General features: G+C 39.0%; 1 protein-coding gene across 1 annotated transcript; it reads right to left on the bottom strand.

Annotated features, from left to right (window-relative positions):
• Window positions 1-2497: 2497 nt before the first annotated feature.
• Window positions 2498-3121, bottom strand: LOC141800423 (uncharacterized). The gene has a single exon (XM_074682947.1). The coding sequence runs from the start codon at window positions 3119-3121 to the stop codon at window positions 2498-2500; it is 624 nt and encodes a 207-aa protein (XP_074539048.1).
• Between the last annotated feature and the right edge of the window lie 14397 nt (window positions 3122-17518).

The following is a 17518-nucleotide window of genomic DNA, read 5'->3' as shown; positions in this document are numbered from 1 at the left end:
TTCTTCAAACGTCACCATAAAAGGTTCCAACAAAGTAAAATCTTTCATGGGCTGGGACAAAAACAGCTTTAAACTGGTTTTTAACTCTAGTCTACTTCTCAGCTGGCATTAAGCCAATTATAACTCATGAGATGGCACCTGAAGTGTCCAATTATATAAGAAAAGGTGGCTCTTGCTTCACATCATTATCATAACATCATACACAAGTAGTGGGAGCATTTAACCTTGCAGAGCAGATGGACCTGCCTGATTCAGTTTCTGAAATCCTGCAGATCCATCTTGCCAGGCTTTATTGACCAACAAATTAGCTCGGCTAAATTCTTAACAGCCCAATCAGGGACAAGAGGCGGGAGCTGCGGAAGTGACGAGCAGACATGATGTCAGCAGACTTTCGTACTTGTCAGCGTTCCTTTGATTCTTAAGTTAATTTTACAAAAACAGCAGCAGTCGTCTAACACCATTATCACAGCTGTTTCTCGTGTTCCTCCAGTTGTTTGTCTATTGTTTTCGAGCAGCGGCGCGCATAAGGTACATCATACCGTGGCTTGATGAGGATTGGTCTGTGGTGAGTGTGTCAATCAGAATGGTCGTCCATTCACTAGCTGCTGATTTTTTCGAAGGTCCCTCCGCTGAAAACAAATCCAAAGAGCTGCTACCCAGATGGACCAGTCAAATATTTCCATGTTGGATATATGAAACTGTTCGTCAGGTTAGGTAGCATTGGCTACATGCATTTTGTGGGTAGTTAGGTCAAGGTTAAGTTAGCATAGAATAGAATAGAATAGAATAGAATAGAATAGAATAGAATAGAATAGAATAGGAAATACTTTAATTATCCCCGAGGGGAAATTCAGGAGTCACCGCAGCATTGAAGAAAACAAAAGTAAGAAAGAGTATAGAAAGTGCAAAAAGGTCCATAAGAAATTAGATGACGACTTCCCGTCCACCACTCGTCCACCACTCTCCAGCCCAGCCAGTCTCCACCTCCACAGGGTCCAGGACTGAGCCTCCCCAGAAGTCTGTTCAGTCTCTGTCTCCTGGATCCTGTCTGCTCACAGCAGGCGAAGCTCCTCCAATGTGGCGCCGGCGTCCGATGTCAGCACCGTCAGCCACGTCCGTGAACAGCACGATGCCGCTGGGTTAGCACAGCTAGCTCGTCCATCCCCCGGGGCTAGATCCCACGTTCCCAACAACGATGGATGGAAGGACAGGTCCACGTTGTCACCTCCCAGCTCACATCCGAGAACCAGCACGTCGTCCTCCAGGATCTCCAGACAAACACAGGAGAAAAGTAGTAAAAAATATCGCCGAAGCCACAAAAAGTTTGGTGTCCGTGACCGACAATGAACCATACAAAGTGATGATCCACTCTAAATACAAAGATTACGAAAAAGAGACAAAAAAATTACAAGAAACGGACAAAGACGAGAGAGCTGCTGCAACAGGTAGCTACTTGGGTAGCGCCTAGCAGCGGAATGTCCATAAAGGCGCTGACAGGACTATCTGTTTGGCATTGACAACAGTGACACCTCTGGCGGGAATCTGTAGTGTTGTTGTGGGATAAGGTGGTTCAAGCTGCTGCATGCTTTTTAACAAATACTTGCTGTTTCGAACATGTAACGCCTGTTTTGTTTGCCATTCACTGACTCCCTGTTTCTTTTAGAATTTATTTTGAAATGCTACTTGCATGCATGCTCTAAATAGTTGTGCAGTACTTAGAAATAGCAGATGATTACTGCTGATAATCTTATTTTAAAATCATGGATTATAAAGAGGCAAATACATAAAGGTGGAACTTTAAGTCCACAGTGCTTTTAAATAAGAAATGTTCAAACTTTATTTTGTGTTACTTTTTTTGTATTTGTTGTGTTTACATTTGAGCATTTACTTAGTCCAAAGATTAATGTACTTTGTTGGTTTTTTTTCTTTTTTCTTGTCTTGCTTCTTTTAAATTCCTGTTTTGTTATTCTGTGTTGTTTTTTATATACTTTTTTTTAATAATTAACCTGTGTAAAGTGTCTTTGAGAATCTAGACAAGCGCTCTATTAATAAAATGTATCATTAATTTGCTAATGTGATAAAATCCAGCTCCACTTGTTTACAAATACTTTATTTTTTCACATTTGAATTTTTGATCAGTGACTGCAATTCACTGCAGACTTATTCAACAATTTTCACTGCAATAGATGGAAACTGAAACCTGAGAACTGCTGTTGATACGATATGAACGTGTGATGAATCCTGTGTCCGAGGCAAATGATGGATGATAGCTGCTGCTAGTTCTTCCTTTGTATGGCTGTGATCTGATCCACTTCTGTCTTCCTTTCATTTCTTTTAGCTTACAATAGAGGGTTCAATCAGCCCCGACCTGCCAGCTATCACACTCAACTGGACAAAGGGAGGTAATCATGGTTAGATACGTTGATTACGTTGATCACAGAGTAGCACAGTATAAGAGTGATGGATAAGAGTCAAAGAAACCATCCCTAGAAGTCCTTCATGCCTTTAATTTCTCTGCATCTTCATTCTGAGCTGCTGCGTCTGCCGGTAAGGTCGGTCGGGTCTCAGCTGGTACCGGACAAAGCTCCTTGGCAGGATCCATCACAACAGGTGGAGGCAGCTGTAGACACTCCAGCTGGGCTCTGAACTCCTCCATCTCCTGCTGCTCCACCTGCCTCCTTCTACTCAGCAGGTACAGGTCCAGAGACTCTCTCCTCCTTGACCTTACAATCCACTGCATCACAACACAGTCCGGACAGGAAGTGTGGAGGAAAGATCCAGTGAGGTTGAAGCGATTTTGCACGTCAAAGATGAAGCGGCTGACCTCGACTACAGAGATGTTGTAGAGCAGCGGCTGACACTCATCACCAAAGCGGTTGATTTGGGTGTAAGAGTAGGTGGAGGTCTCACTGGAGTTGGAGAAGTGGATAGTGATGCTGTCCCGGAGTCGCAAAGCCTTCATAGAAGGTAAGTGGCTGAGACTTCCAGCAACTAGAGCCCACGTGCCGTCCAAATGATGAGGCTCCAGCTGCTCCAAAGACTGGACCAATGGCTGACAGTCAGGAGGAGAAGAGCGGCTCGTGGATACCAAGAAGAGAAAGACAGTAAATACAGTTAGCATGTTCATATTATACAGATACTGCTCTTACAGCTTACTATTGCGTTTTAAATCTGTGCTCTGTTGTCTGTATCAGTAGCTATTGTCTGTTTTATAGTTCAAGCTGGTTCAAAAAGTCCAGGATTGCAACATAGTGCAGGTTCATGATCAGTGTCCTAAAAGTAAATACTGTTGTTGTGCAATGGAGGGAAGTTTGTAGTTGATAAACTCTATTTTTTCCTCTATTTGCATATATTTCTGGAGAAGAAAAATGTTTGCAGTGAGATAAATTCCCCAGCTCTTGCAGCTGTGCGTTAATTAGTTCATCAAGGTTTTGAAAATGTATATATTGTCTTCTATTTTATTTATTTATTTTTTCTAAGTAACATGCATTTCACTGTAGATGGTTACGTCTGCACTTTTTGTAGACTCCACAGATTTTTCTAATTGGAAAAACTGAAATCTTATCAAGTGTTTTTTGTCTTATTTTTAGTAAAAAAAAAAAAAAAAAAAAAAAAAAGTATTTTTAGACTTCATAAGAGCCACATTCACCTGACCAGTCCAGAAAAATGTCTTATTTCAAGTCGTTTAAAAACAAAAATGGGATCTGAATTGGTTGTAACAAGTAAAAAAAAAATCTGCTAATTTAACAAGGGAAAAGTTACCTGTATTGGGACAATATTCTAGTTTTAAAAAAATTTTCTAGCAAATTTCTCATTTTCTCACCTCAATTTTGTCTTAAAATAATTTAGAACCAGACATTTTTCTGGACTGACCCATTACTTTAAATAAGACAAAAACACTTGATAAGATTTCAGTTTTGTGCAGTGCTGTCCTTCTCTGGATTTAGGAAAATGATGCAATTCCAAACACATTATTACAAACTGACTGCCATATAGGATTGATGTATGAAAAACACACTACTAACGAGTCTGGGATAATGTGCAGTGATTGAGGTATTATGTAACATAAAATCTGTACAGAGTGAGACCCCTTCTGAGAAGCAGATTTTTGTGTTTACGTAAATACTGTTGATGATGTAAGACCGGGTTTTTAAGGGTTTCCCAGTTTTCAACTTTGAACTCTCGAAGAGGAAAGGGCACAGTGATAGGGGTAAAAATAAGAAGTAGGACTTGGTGTAATTGTTGATGTAAAAAGGAATTTGTTGTTAAACTTATAAAGAAAAAAAAAAGACTCAGGTTTCAACATTAAACTGAACATTGTCATTCATGTTGAAACATCAACACGTGCCTGATGAACTCCTTTAAGTTGCACAAAATTGAACATTAAAATTTATTTTAGGATTTGAAAAAATGGCATTTCTCTGAAAATAATCCTGCATAGATTGTTTTCTTCACCTTAACTAAACTCTGTGTGTATGACACTTTTAGTATCCATTGCTTGTTTCTGTATGTCTGCTGTTGAGTATTCAGACATTTTCCTCAGATTGTTACGTTTTTGCCACATCATCAACAAAAAGAGGAAGTTCTGAATGTTGTTGCTGTTTTGAACTCTTTTCCTTGGATTCATTTGATTTGATGTGAGTGATCTGGTTGGTTCAGAGGTATTAAATATTTGCATTATTAATGCATTGCTGTAGCAATTTATTTTGACCAATCAGTATCCAGTATCCAACACAGTGAGGGAAAACCTGTTAATAGATGATTACCACAAAGGTGGTTGTTCTAAATTTACTTAAACTCATCATTCATGATAAAGAGAAACATAAAAATAGCATGAGGATATTTTTCTGTTATCTTATTTTATTATGCTGTCAAAACACGCACAAAGACAAAAAATAAACCAGGTAAAATCATATCTGTAGGTAGATGTTAGAAAGCGAGGTTCCCCAAGGCTTAGTTTTAGGGACCCCTGTAATACAACCTATTTATTTGTGTCATTTATTTTGTGTATTAATAATGTAAGTGAAGTCTTGACTAAGTGGAAAACTTGTATTATTTATAGACATTACAAATGTGCAGTTAAGTAGCTTGTTGTCTTCAGGAGATCCACAACAGATCAGAGTTTTTCAGTTAGACCTAAATTAATGACTGTGTGAGCAACCGTCACAGTCATTTGGAATTCAGCCATTTCTAATAATCCTCTTGATGCTTGTGTTTATCACTGTTGGACAAAAGTAACTGACCATCCACTATTAAACAAGTCCTATGCATTTGTTTTGGGAAATCTTTTTTTTTTTTTTTTTTTTTTCCAGAAATTCAGGTGATGTGAACTTTGCTCCTTTGTGTTGTGTCAACCCACAGTTAAAAGAATTTATTTAATTTGATTATTTTTTTGAAGATCGTGACACAGAAATGCAGACACTAAGTCAAAACAGGAAAACACAACACTACAATGATTATTCTTAAAAAGAATTTTATTACACTGCGCTCCATGAATCTTTCTCAAAGCACTCACTGATGATTCATTCACAGTTTTAACACAACTCTTGATAATATACTTGTCTCTCAGTCCTTGTGTTCCTCGGTTTGCTCTGGCTGCTCAGAGGTCTTTGCTGGACACAGCTCCTTTGTTGGATCCATCATCTCAGGTGCAAGACTATTGGCACACTCTGCCTGAGCTTTGAACTCCTCTGCCACCTCCTGCTCCAGCTCCCTCCTCTTGCTGAAAAGGTAGAGACTCCTGAGTTTCCCTGAGTCCACAAAGCGCATTAGCAGGCAGTCGTGACATGAAGTATGGAGGAAGGTTACAGTGAGGTTAGATGAATGGGAGTTAAAGCTGCCCCCTTCAAGTGTGATGTTGGAGGGAATATATTCACAAGTGCCGTTAAATCCAAACATGCGCTCCAGCAGAATGTCATCTGGATTGCTGGTGTTGGTAAACTTAAGCCTGGCACTGTCTCTACTTTTGAACCTCTTCACATATGAAGCGTTCGTCAGACTGCCCAACACCAAAGCCCATCCGTCCTCTGAATGAAGGTCCACATGGTCCAACGGTCGCAGCAGGTCTTCACAGCCCAGAGGAGCTGAACAGCTCGCAGAAATCAAGCAGAAGAGCGCTACGGCACATGTAGCCAGAAACATGGTGAACTTTTTAGAAGCTGGGATATGTTGGTCAGTAGATGTGCTGGTGAATGCAGGCAGAGATCAGGTCCAGCTGCTTTTTAAAGTCAAGTAAGGAACATTTGGTTATACAATAGAGAAAGTTCCAGAGAGCAGAGTCCTGTTTTCAGCTTCAGGACTGACTGCCAAATAAAACATTGCTTTGGGTTCATTGTGTGATCATCTACTGTTTACAGAGAAGTCCTGACCTCTACAAACATTATGTGCACACTGTGGGAGCAACATAAAGTCCTTTGACTAACTCTTTTTACTTGTCTTCTTTTTTTTTTTTTTTTTTTTTTTTTTTACTTTTTTTTTTTTTTTAACTTTTATTTATTATATTTATTTCCTTTGATAAACTCTTTTAAATTTTTTATTTTATTTTTCTATTTTTTTCTTTTTCTTTTTTTCTTTTTTCTTTTTATGACAGCCTCTAGAGTTAAATTCCTCAAATAGATTCATTCGGTTGCATATCAGATATTCATTTTATAGTCATTATGACAAACCAAAATAGAAAAATATATGTATAGGCATATGTGTGAATACGCATATGAAGTAGCTGTTCTCAATCAACTTAAATGCTTTATTGTGGATTAAATCAGATCCACTTTATTTATCCTGAAGAAAATAGCACCAAAACGGAAGATGATTCTTGTTTTAGACAGAATTAAGTGACAACTAAATATGGCATTGATTATTTATCTTTCATGTAAAAAGCTGCACATGATTATAAAAAACATGGCTTAAAGATTCAGAAGACATGGTAGCTTTAAAATAATAATAATAATAATAATAATAATAATAATAATAATAATAATAATAATAATAATAATAATAATAATTATTATTATTATTATTATTATTATTATTATTATTATTATTATTATTATTATTATTATCATTATTATTATTATTATTTTTTTGTAGTAGTAGTAGTAGTAGTAGTAGTAGTATTGTAAAACAAACATTTGATTCTCAAAATTAAAACTTATGGTCACTTAATTATAAATAAAACTATTACTTCAGCTTATAATAACCACTGAAAAGTCATTATTTGTATCGTTTCATGCTCTCCTGATTAGCTTTCCTCTGCTCTTCTGTCCTTTTTCTGTCTGACCGTTAGGCTCCTGTGTCCACCATCACTACAAAGTTAATCACAGAATTCATTTTTAGCAGAGAAAAACACAGATGTCTCTTCTCACGACTTAACTTTGTCAACCACATGGTGTCGTGATAGAAACTTTGACGTGCCGTTAATCAGTCTGGTTCTACTTGACCCAATGGGGGAGCTAAGAAGTAGCAACTTGGAATAAAGGGTGGGTCAAAATCAGGCACAGGCTCACAGTCCCTTGAGTGTTATTTACTAAATTTCACAATCTGTGCAGAATAAGTCTCCAAAATACTGCATCATTCCTTGTTTCAATGCAAATATAAACAATAAAAACAGGCTTTAAAGAACTTTTTAAAAAATCAAACATTTTGAAAATTGATTTATTTTCATTGAGATATTTTAACAAATCATAAATCAAGTCTCTTTAAAACTTTGGCCCTCAACTCCTCCTCAGCTGTGCTGGCTGGCTCCACTGGACACAGCTTAGTAGAGTCCATTAGAACAGGTGGGGACAGTTTCAGACACTCCGCCTGGGCTTTGAACTCCTCCAACTCCTTCTGCTCCAGCTCCCTCCTCTCGTTGTACAAATGCAGGGATGCAAGCTCCCCTGAGACAAAAAACTGCAGTGACAGACAGTCTGGATATGAGGTGTGGAGCACAGTCGCTGTAGTGTTAGTTGAATTGGAGGAAAAGCTGCTGCCATTGAGTTTAATAACCAACAGAAGATATTCACAAGTGTCATTAAAACAACCAAGCACATGCTCCATTGGGATGTTGGCTGAATTGCTGGTGCTGAAAAACTTTATCCTGAGACTGTGACTCCCTTTGAACCAATCTAGACTTCCATTTGTCGTTCATCATAGTGACTGACACCAAAGTCCAGCTACCCTCTAAATGTGGGTCCTCCACTAGCTGTACTAAGTCATCACAGCCCAGAGGAGCTGAGCGGCTCACAGAAATCAAGCAGAAGAGAGCGATGGCACATGTAGCCAGAAACATAGTGAACTTTTTAGAAGCTGGGATGTGTTGGTCAGCAGATGTTGTGTTGGTGAATGCAGGCAGAGATCCGCTCCAGCATTGTTTTTTTAAGCTGTGTCAGGAACATTTGGCCTAAAAAAACATTGCTTTGTGTCATCTTTGTGACTTTGCATTTACCATCCACTGTTTTCAGAGAAGTCCTGACCTCTGCAAACATCATGTGTACACAGTGAGAACAACAAGAAGTCATTTACTTAACACTCTGTACTCCTGGTTTTATAGAGTTGCTAATAAGAGATGAATAAATAAACTGCTTTACTTCAGGCAGGTGCTTTAACTTTTTCTCATGACATGTTACCAAGTACCTATTGTTTTAAAAGAACTAATATGAAAACAAAACTTAGCATGGAGTATTCATTTTTTTTACACAGAAAGCTATTTCTTCAGACAGGACATGCAAAGAAAAAAAATTCTTGAAGTTAAAATGAGTATGTGGGATTTGCTTGCACATGTTTCAATAGTATTTTGCATTTTCTTTTCTCGGTAGCACTTTAGATTACAGCCCGCGTCTTACAGTGTAGTTTCCCGTCTCTTACAGTGTAGTTTCCTCAACTGTAGGGGTAACTCTCACACATGTACCTTGACATTTTGCGGTACCTATCGGGTAGTTACGCTCTCGTCTTACAGTGTAGTTTCCCGTCTCTTACAGTGTAGTTTCGTCAACTGTAGGGGTAACTCTCACACATGTACCATGACACTTTGCGGTACCTATCGGGTAGTTATGCTCGCGTCTTACAGTGTAAGTCCCGGAGTCTTACAGTGTAGTTTCCCGTGTCTTACCATGAACTTATCAAAACAGTGTAATTTTCCTGGACATATGCTCTAACTATGCAAACCTTGATGTATCACTTCCTCTTAAGAATCAGCATGGATAAAGATTATGTAGACCAATGATAAAGTTAAAAGCTGTAATGTATTGATGAGTATGGGTTTCACATAATAATGATATTCAGACGTATAAAATATCTTTATTTTTTTATACACACAGAGACCCCACATTGTAATTCTCCTTTTAAGTTACTGATCCATTAAAATCACACTTGTCTTTGCTTACTGGCTAACTATCCAGTATTTTCTGTTATAAATTGCCTTTGTTCTTCGTTGATGTGTTGTAAGCATTTTGTATATAATTTTATTCAGGCAACTTGGAGGGCAGACCGGGGTCCTTAGGATTTTGCGTATTTGCGTTCATGCCTTTATACGGGCAGCCTGGGGTCCTAAAAGTTGTATATCCCGAACGGGGATTCCGCGATTGTTTAAAAGCATCTTCAAAACATCTTATAAGTTATCAGTGATGCATTCTTGAGGAAGTAAGTACTTTAATAGCTTACAAGTTATCTTTAAGGAGTGTTGAGAGGGGAATAAACATTTAGTTTGTTTATGTGGCAGGAATTTTGGCTCGTATTTCCCTTACGTTGCACTGCTAATGCTAAATAGCTAGTGGGCGCATCATTAACGTCTGGTAGACACTGTCTTTGATTCACCTTCTGTTATTTATTGTTTCAGATACCATACACTGCCAACCCTGTTGAGATGCACTACTGATAAGTGGCTGTTGGACGTTGATGTCACACACATTAGTCATCCTCTTCGTTCATTCATTCTCCATGCATCCGGCCGTTGCTGTAATGCTGTTTCTTAAAGGATACATAAAAGACTGAACTGTGAACTGTGTATCTGCCTTTACTCTCTGACCGGAGTATCTGTGTGGATAAAGTGTCCAAGCATTATTCATCATAGAAACACAGATGTCAGTAGCTTCAACAGTTCCACTGCAACAACCCAGCACTTTACCTGTAACTACTGGTCAACACCTGGAACTGGACTAGATTATAAAATGCACACTAGTAGAGGGTAGTTAAACATTAAGTACAGCGAACAAGTGTGCACTTTAAAATCCAGCCCGGTTCCAGTTGTTGACCAGTAGTTACAGTAAAGTAGTGGGTAGTTACACAGTAAGTAAAGCCAACATGTGAGCACTTTATAATCCAGCCCGGTTCCAGTTGTTGACCAGTAGTTACAGTAAAGTAGTGGGTAGTTACACAGTAAGTAGAGCCAACAAGTGTGCACTTTAAAATCCAGCCCGGTTCCAGTTGTTGACCAGTAGTTACAGTAAAGTAGTGGGTAGTTACACAGTAAGTAAAGCCAACATGTGAGCACTTTATAATCCAGCCCGGTTCCAGATGTTGACCAGTAGTTACAGTAAAGTAGTGGGTAGTTACACAGTAAGTAAAGCCAACAAGTGTGCACTTTAAAATCCAGACCGGTTCCAGTTGTTGACCAGTAGTTACAGTAAAGTAGTGGGTAGTTACACAGTAAGTAAAGCCAACATGTGAGCACTTTATAATCCAGCCCGGTTCCAGTTGTTGACCAGTAGTTACAGTAAAGTAGTGGGTAGTTACACAGTAAGTAAATCCAACAAGTGTGCACTTTATAATCCAGCCCGGTTCCAGTTGTTGACTTGTAGTTACAGGTAAAGTAGTGGGTAGTTACACAGTAAGTAAAGCCAACAAGTGTGCACTTTAAAATTCAGCCCGGTTCCAGTTGTTGACCAGTAGTTACAGGTAAAGTAGTGGGTAGTTACACAGTAAGTAAAGCCAACAAGTGTGCACTTTATAATCCAGCCCGGTTCCAGTTGTTGACCAGTAGTTACAGGTAAAGTAGTGGGTTGTCGCAGTGGAAGTACTGGACAGTTAGACAGTAAGCAGTGGCTAGTGTTAACTTAATGGCCGGGTTACTTAAAAGGTGAATTACTATGTGGGGTCTCTGTGTGTTAAAAAAAAAATAAAGTTTTTTTTTTTTACATCTGCAAGTCTTATCATTATTGTGTGAAACACATAATAATAATAATAATAATAATAAATTTTATTTGTAGAGCACTTTTCATCAAAGCGATCTCAAGGTGCGACAATAAAACAAGGTTAAAAACAACAAGATTACATACTCATCAATACATTACAGTGTTTAGGTTCATCATTGGTCTACTTTATTCACAATACTGATTGTTAAGAGGAAGTGGCACATTAACAGCAAAAGCATATGCCCAGGAAAATTACACTGTTTTGACAAGTTCATGGTAAGACACGGGAAACTACACTGTAAGACTCCAGGACTTACACTGTAAGACGAGAGCGTAACTACCCGATAGGTACCGCAAAATGTCATGGTACATGTGTGAGAGTTACCCCTACAGTTGACGAAACTACACTGTAAGACTCCAGGACTTACACTGTAAGACGAGAGCGTAACTACCCGATAGGTACCGCAAAATGTCAAGGTACATGTGTGAGAGTTACCCCTACAGTTGAGGAAACTACACTGTAAGAGACAGGAAACTACACTGTAAGACGCGGGCTGTAATCTAAAGTGCTACCCTTTTCTCTCCTGCTGTAGCCATAGCTCTTGCCAATATGCATTTCATGACAGGAAGAAAATTCAACAAAACCATCCGTTTTAAAAATCATTTATTCTTATTCTTTGGGATTTTTAAAACATCATATGTTAAGCATCTGAGAGGCCCTCTGCTAACTCCTCAGCTGTGGACGCCGTCTGCTGTGGACACAGCTCCTTGCTGGGGTCCATTATGACAGGTGGAGGCAGCTTCAGACACTCCACCTGAGCTCTGAACTCCTCCATCTCCTCCGGCTCCAGCTCCCTCCTCTTGCTGAACAGGTTCAAGCTGTTGAACTTAAAAGTTGGGGATTCCATCTGCAGGGTAAACAGAGAACAGTCTGGACAGGAGGTATTGAAGAGGGTCGTGGTGACGTTGAAGCCTTCCACGTGTATTTTTAATACACCACTGTCCACAGAGAAGTTTCTGGGAAAGTAGTGGCATAAGCCTTTAACCCTGTTTGACTGTATGTACGAGGAGTTGGAGAAATCAACGGCCACACTGTCTCGTCCTTTGATGGCTGCCTGAGCTTCAGGGTCCGTCATAGTGACTCCGACTAAAGCCCATTGTCCCTCTAAATGATGAGGCTCCACCTGATCCAGAGGCCGGAGCAGGTCTTCACAGGACAGAGGAGCTGACCAGCTCACAGGCAGAACGCAGAGGAGGCAGGTAAAGAGTACAGCAAACATGTCTGTGTCTGTTGTACTGAAATATGAAGAGTGGACTGCACTGTGGCGTACCAGCAAATATATAAACTGGTTGGAGAGGCTTCAAAAAGTCCAGTTGTACGAAAAAAAGACTCTTATCAAGCTGTGGATTTTGTGATTGTGAAATGAAACATCATGTTTGTTTGCAATGGATGTGCTCGGGTTTCTCTTATCTGTGGCAATGTGGGTGGTTTACGGTCAGTTACCTAATCAAAAAAATAACATTTTAACATTTATTTAACGTTTAATCTTTAACAATGTTCACCATCAGATAAATGTTGTGGGGTTTGCAGAGTTACCATCAACACATAAAATAGAGACACGTTCTACTTTGAAACATAGACATGTCTCTGCACCTCTAAGCAGCAATAAATAAACAATGACTTAACTCTGATCCTTTATTGAGTTGTGATGTAAAAAAAAAGAAGAAGTTATCATTATAATTCTTTTTATTATGGGAGAGTAAAATGTGTTGTTATAGTTATGTCTTCTAAGACTGAAAATTTAAAACTTGAAAAATAGAGGCTGCTGAATTGCACTTGCACATTATATTTTACTGTTAACTTTACTGTTTGTATTACTTGGAAACATCATTGTAATAAGTCCATTTCTCTCTCCAGCCAATGCAAGATACTCATTCATGCTTTTATCAAAAGTAGAATTAGTGACTGATAGATGTACAAAAAGAGCATTTCTGAGCTTCAGCTGCTTCAAAACTTCTCTGCCAGAATGACGACAAATATCAAACCTGTTTTAATGAGTCTGCACTGGCTGCCAGTATCTTTAAAAATTGATTTGTAGGTTCTTCACTGGTTTTGAAATCTCTTGATGGTCTTTCACCTTCTTATTTATCTGATTTGCGTTTAACAGATGTGCCCGTGAAAGGACTCATGTCTCCAGGTCATAGTTCTTTAACAGTGCCAAAGGTAGAAACAAGGACTAACTGTGAGCCAGCTTTTAAACACAGCAGACCTGAGGGCTACACCTGGTTTAACCATTTCTCAATTCAACTGAGTTTGACCTTACCTTATTTAATAAAACAAGTTCTGACTTTTATCTAATTTAAAGTTTGATAATTCTAATCATGTATGTTTATAGATAAATATGTTTATAACCATTAAGAATTCACTATATTACCAAAAGTATTCGGTCTGAATTGCTTGTAACAACTAAAAAATATCTGCCAGTGGAACAAGAGAAAAGTTTCTTGTAGTTAAGACATAAATCTAGTTTCAAGTAGAGTTTCTAGCAAACTTTTCTTATTCTATTGGCAGATTATTTCTACTTGTTGAAAGTAATTCAGACCTCATTTTTGTCTTTAAATAACTTGAAACAAGACATTTTTTTCTGAGGGAATAAGTTGAGTGTGGCTCATATCAAGTGCAAAAAGACCATTTTTACTTGAAATAAGACATACACACTTTATAAGATTTCATTTTTTTCCCCATTCAGTGCGTATGGGTAACACTAGCAGATCTAGCACCAATCTGTAGTCTTTCTTTGAGGTTCATATGTACAGTACATTACCTTATTATCTGTTTTAAATCACCCATTTATTTTTTTGTTTTAGTCAATTACACAAGCTTTTATCAGCTCTTTAAAATCATTCTTTAAATATGAGCGTAGCATCTCCCCTTTTACTGATTCACTCTTTAGTATTTTATTATCAAACTCATCAGTGTTTTTTGCATGGGCTGGGATAAAGGAAACTGTGTGTGTGTGTCAAGGGTTGTCTTGCAACTTTATTTGGTTATTTTTCTGAATGTTGAGAACTTTGTGTTACTCAGTGTTATACGAATAACATAAATTGCTAGTTGCCGCCCTATTGGCTATGGCTGCCTTTTGCAGCAGCTCTCTCTTCTTTGCCCATTTCTTGTAATTTTTTCATCTCTTTTTTGTAATCTTTGTATTTGGAGTGGATCATTACTTTATATGGCTCATTTGTTGGTCATGGACACCAAACTTTTTGTGGCTTCAGTGATATTTTTACTACTTTTTCTCCTGTGTTTGTCTGGAGATCCTACATGTAACCATGGCTGCATTGTTACCATGAGAACTCAGCTGTTAGCAGCCTGTAGCATGTCAATGCTAACTGGTGTAACGCCTGATGTCTTCCCACAAGGTAAGGAGAAGGAGGTGAGGAAGATGCGTTGGTCCAGAAGGCAGAGTAGCTTCATGCTATTCACAGACATGGCTAACAGAGCTAACACCAGACACCAAAACCATGTTGGAAGAGCTTCACTTGCTGTGAGCAGACAGGATCCAGGAGACAGAGACTGAACAGACTGCTGAAGAAGCTCAGTCCTGGACCCTGTGGGGGTGGAGGCTGGCTGAACTGGAGAATGATGGACAAGCTGTCATCATCTATTTTCTTATGGACCTTTTTGCACTTTCTTTACACTTTCCTACTTTTGTTTTCTTGATTGCTGCTGACTTCAATTTCGTTGTACTTGTTACAATGGCAATAAAGTTCTATTCTATTGTATTCTAAATCCTGATTGATTGATTGGTTGGTTGATTGATTGATTGATACCTATTGCTCTGTATCTTCAAAAGGTTGACAAGCTATTATAAGTAAGGCCTGATGCAGTGACAGAACTTAACTTGGTGTAAATATTGTAAATATCAGCACACTGTTTGACCAAAAATTTTTGCAAAATATTAGTACAAGACAAGATAAAACATTAAAAAGTTATTTGTTTTATGTTAGTAATAATCAAAACTTATTTTTTTGTTGAATTTTCTTTATTCCAACTTTCCAAATTCTCTCATTCACCCTGGTATTGAAATGTTTGATCCCTTAAGAGAATCTTTGTGAAGTGCACGTAACATTGGTTTTATTCTGTTAACAGACATCATTGCACAGAGTCTCTTGGGCTTTAATCCTGTTTTCTCAGGGCCTCTAAAGGGGTGGACAAAGCTCCTCTTTTGGATCCATCATGTAAGGTGGAGGCAGGTTCAGACACACCACCTGAGCCTTGAACATCTCCAGCTCCTTCTGCTCCAGCTGCCTCCTCTTGCTGAACAGACACAGCTCCTGTGATTTAAAAAAGTCCCCATCCACGTTGAAGCTCAGCAACACACAGTCCGGACACGACGAGTGGAAGAGGCTCCCGTTCATCAACGGTACCCTTTCACCACTCAGCTGATAGTTGGAGCCATTCAGTGTATAGTTGTAGATTTCAGGATAGCAATTGGAGCCGATGAAATGAACCTTGGCTATACTGGAGTTGTAAAGATCAAGGACGACGCTGCGGCTGTATGGCACAGGCTCTGCAGACTCAATGACTTTCATGCTGCCTGCAACCAAAGCCCACCTACCCTCCAACTCAGACGGCACAATTCCCTCCATAGGCTTGAGTAAGTCTTTACAATCTAGAGGAGCCGGGTGGCTCACAGACAGCAGGCTCAGAAAAAGAAGAGTGCAAACAGCAAACATGTCTCTGTGTGGAGAAATCTCAACAGATGAAGAGAAGAAAGCTGGTGTCACTTCAGCGTCTGTCTCACAGTGGTGTACAGACACAGGGGGTCAGGCTTTATGGCTGCTGTTCATCAATATTTACAAAGCATAGTCCACGTGATCCTGGACACTGCACACGCCACACTGCAATGAGTTTACTGTTTGTTTTTCTAAAGTTGTTTTTGGGGCTTTTCATGCCAACAGGGTGTGAGTGGGAAATGACATGCGGGAAAAAGGCCAGACTTGAACCTGGGCCACCTGCTCATGGGCCAACCTCATGGGGCAACCTAGACCTCCAGGCCATCTGTGTCCCGAGTGAGTTTACTTTAAACAGAAATGTCAACATTGCGAAAAATCTGACTTGAGTTTCACATCGTAAATCCCCCTCATTTTTATTTTTATTATTTCATTTTTTTTAATCTTGTTTTATTTTAATTTTTTGAGGGTCAGCAGCAGAGGACAATTTCTTACCCACCTAAGTCGTTCTATAACACTGTGTTTCCTTAGAGATCCTTTGAATCTTAAAAGAGATGCTGCGCTAAGACATAGCTGTAATATGTAACGTTAGTAAATCCTGGTTATGTCCTGCCATTCATCTACCAATCAGAGCTAACGTAACCTCATTCTTCATTTTATTGATAGACTCAAGTTTGAACAGACCACTGCAGAATAACTGCTGACTGTGGGTTGGAATGAACATTATCACAAACTATTTAGCCCCTGTGTTATACAGTGATACAGCCTTAGCTAAAGGCTAATTAGCTTTTAGCTCGGGCTGTATCACCCTCCTGTTTTGCTTTCTTCTGCTCTTCTGTCCTTTTTCTGTCTGACATTTTCTGTCCACCATCACTACAAAATTTGTCATAGACAAACACAGATCTCAGTTTTATCTCTTCTTACTACTGAACTTCGTCAGCTGGTGTGGTGTTGTTATGGAGACCTAGATGTGCCGTAGATCAATCCAGTCCTGGACTACCTGAACTGGAAGCAAAGTAGCAATTTAAAATATCATGTAACCAGCAAAAATGGTGCTGATAATCTCATTTTAAAGTGTGGATTACAATCAGGTATTTATCTAGAAGGGAGACTTTTTCAAGATCACTTTCAAACTCCGTACAGCCCCTATAAGAAGAGATCCAAGTGTTTGTTTGTTTTTTTTTGCTGTGGTTACGTCCAACAGTAACTGGTATTCTGGAGTTCAGGTTCAATAAACTATTTCACATCAGAGCTGGATTAAATCTCAGGGTCTCTTCTACAAATGTTACAATACCAACTAAAGTCTGTTAAATAAATACACAATCCCACCTGGCAGCAACAAGCATTCGTAGATTACAATGTAGACCACAGTGGATAAAAAGAGGGTGTTAAGAGAGGGGAGTGAATCCCCTCTGCTTTGTCAAAGTCTGATGTTAGCAGGTATGGTTTAAATATGGCAAAGCAGAATACTCCTTCTTTAAAGAAATACTGACCCCTTAGGTTGTCTCAAACTGTCACTGGTTTTGGACTACAAACAGAATGAATCAGTCTGAAACTTGAATCAGTGTGTGTGTGTGTGTGTGTGTGTATTGTTGTAAAGCTGTGTTGATCTTTGAGACAGGTCTACTGCTTGAGGGACAGAAAGGCTGGATGAACACCAAGATCTGTATCACAAA

Source organism: Halichoeres trimaculatus, unplaced genomic scaffold (genome assembly GCF_033239565.1).
Source record: "Halichoeres trimaculatus isolate MK-OKI-2021-1 unplaced genomic scaffold, fHalTri1.1 fHalTri1_scaffold_2, whole genome shotgun sequence".
Taxonomy (NCBI): Eukaryota; Metazoa; Chordata; class Actinopteri; order Labriformes; family Labridae; genus Halichoeres; species Halichoeres trimaculatus.
This window is presented reverse-complemented; position numbering and strand designations above follow the sequence as displayed.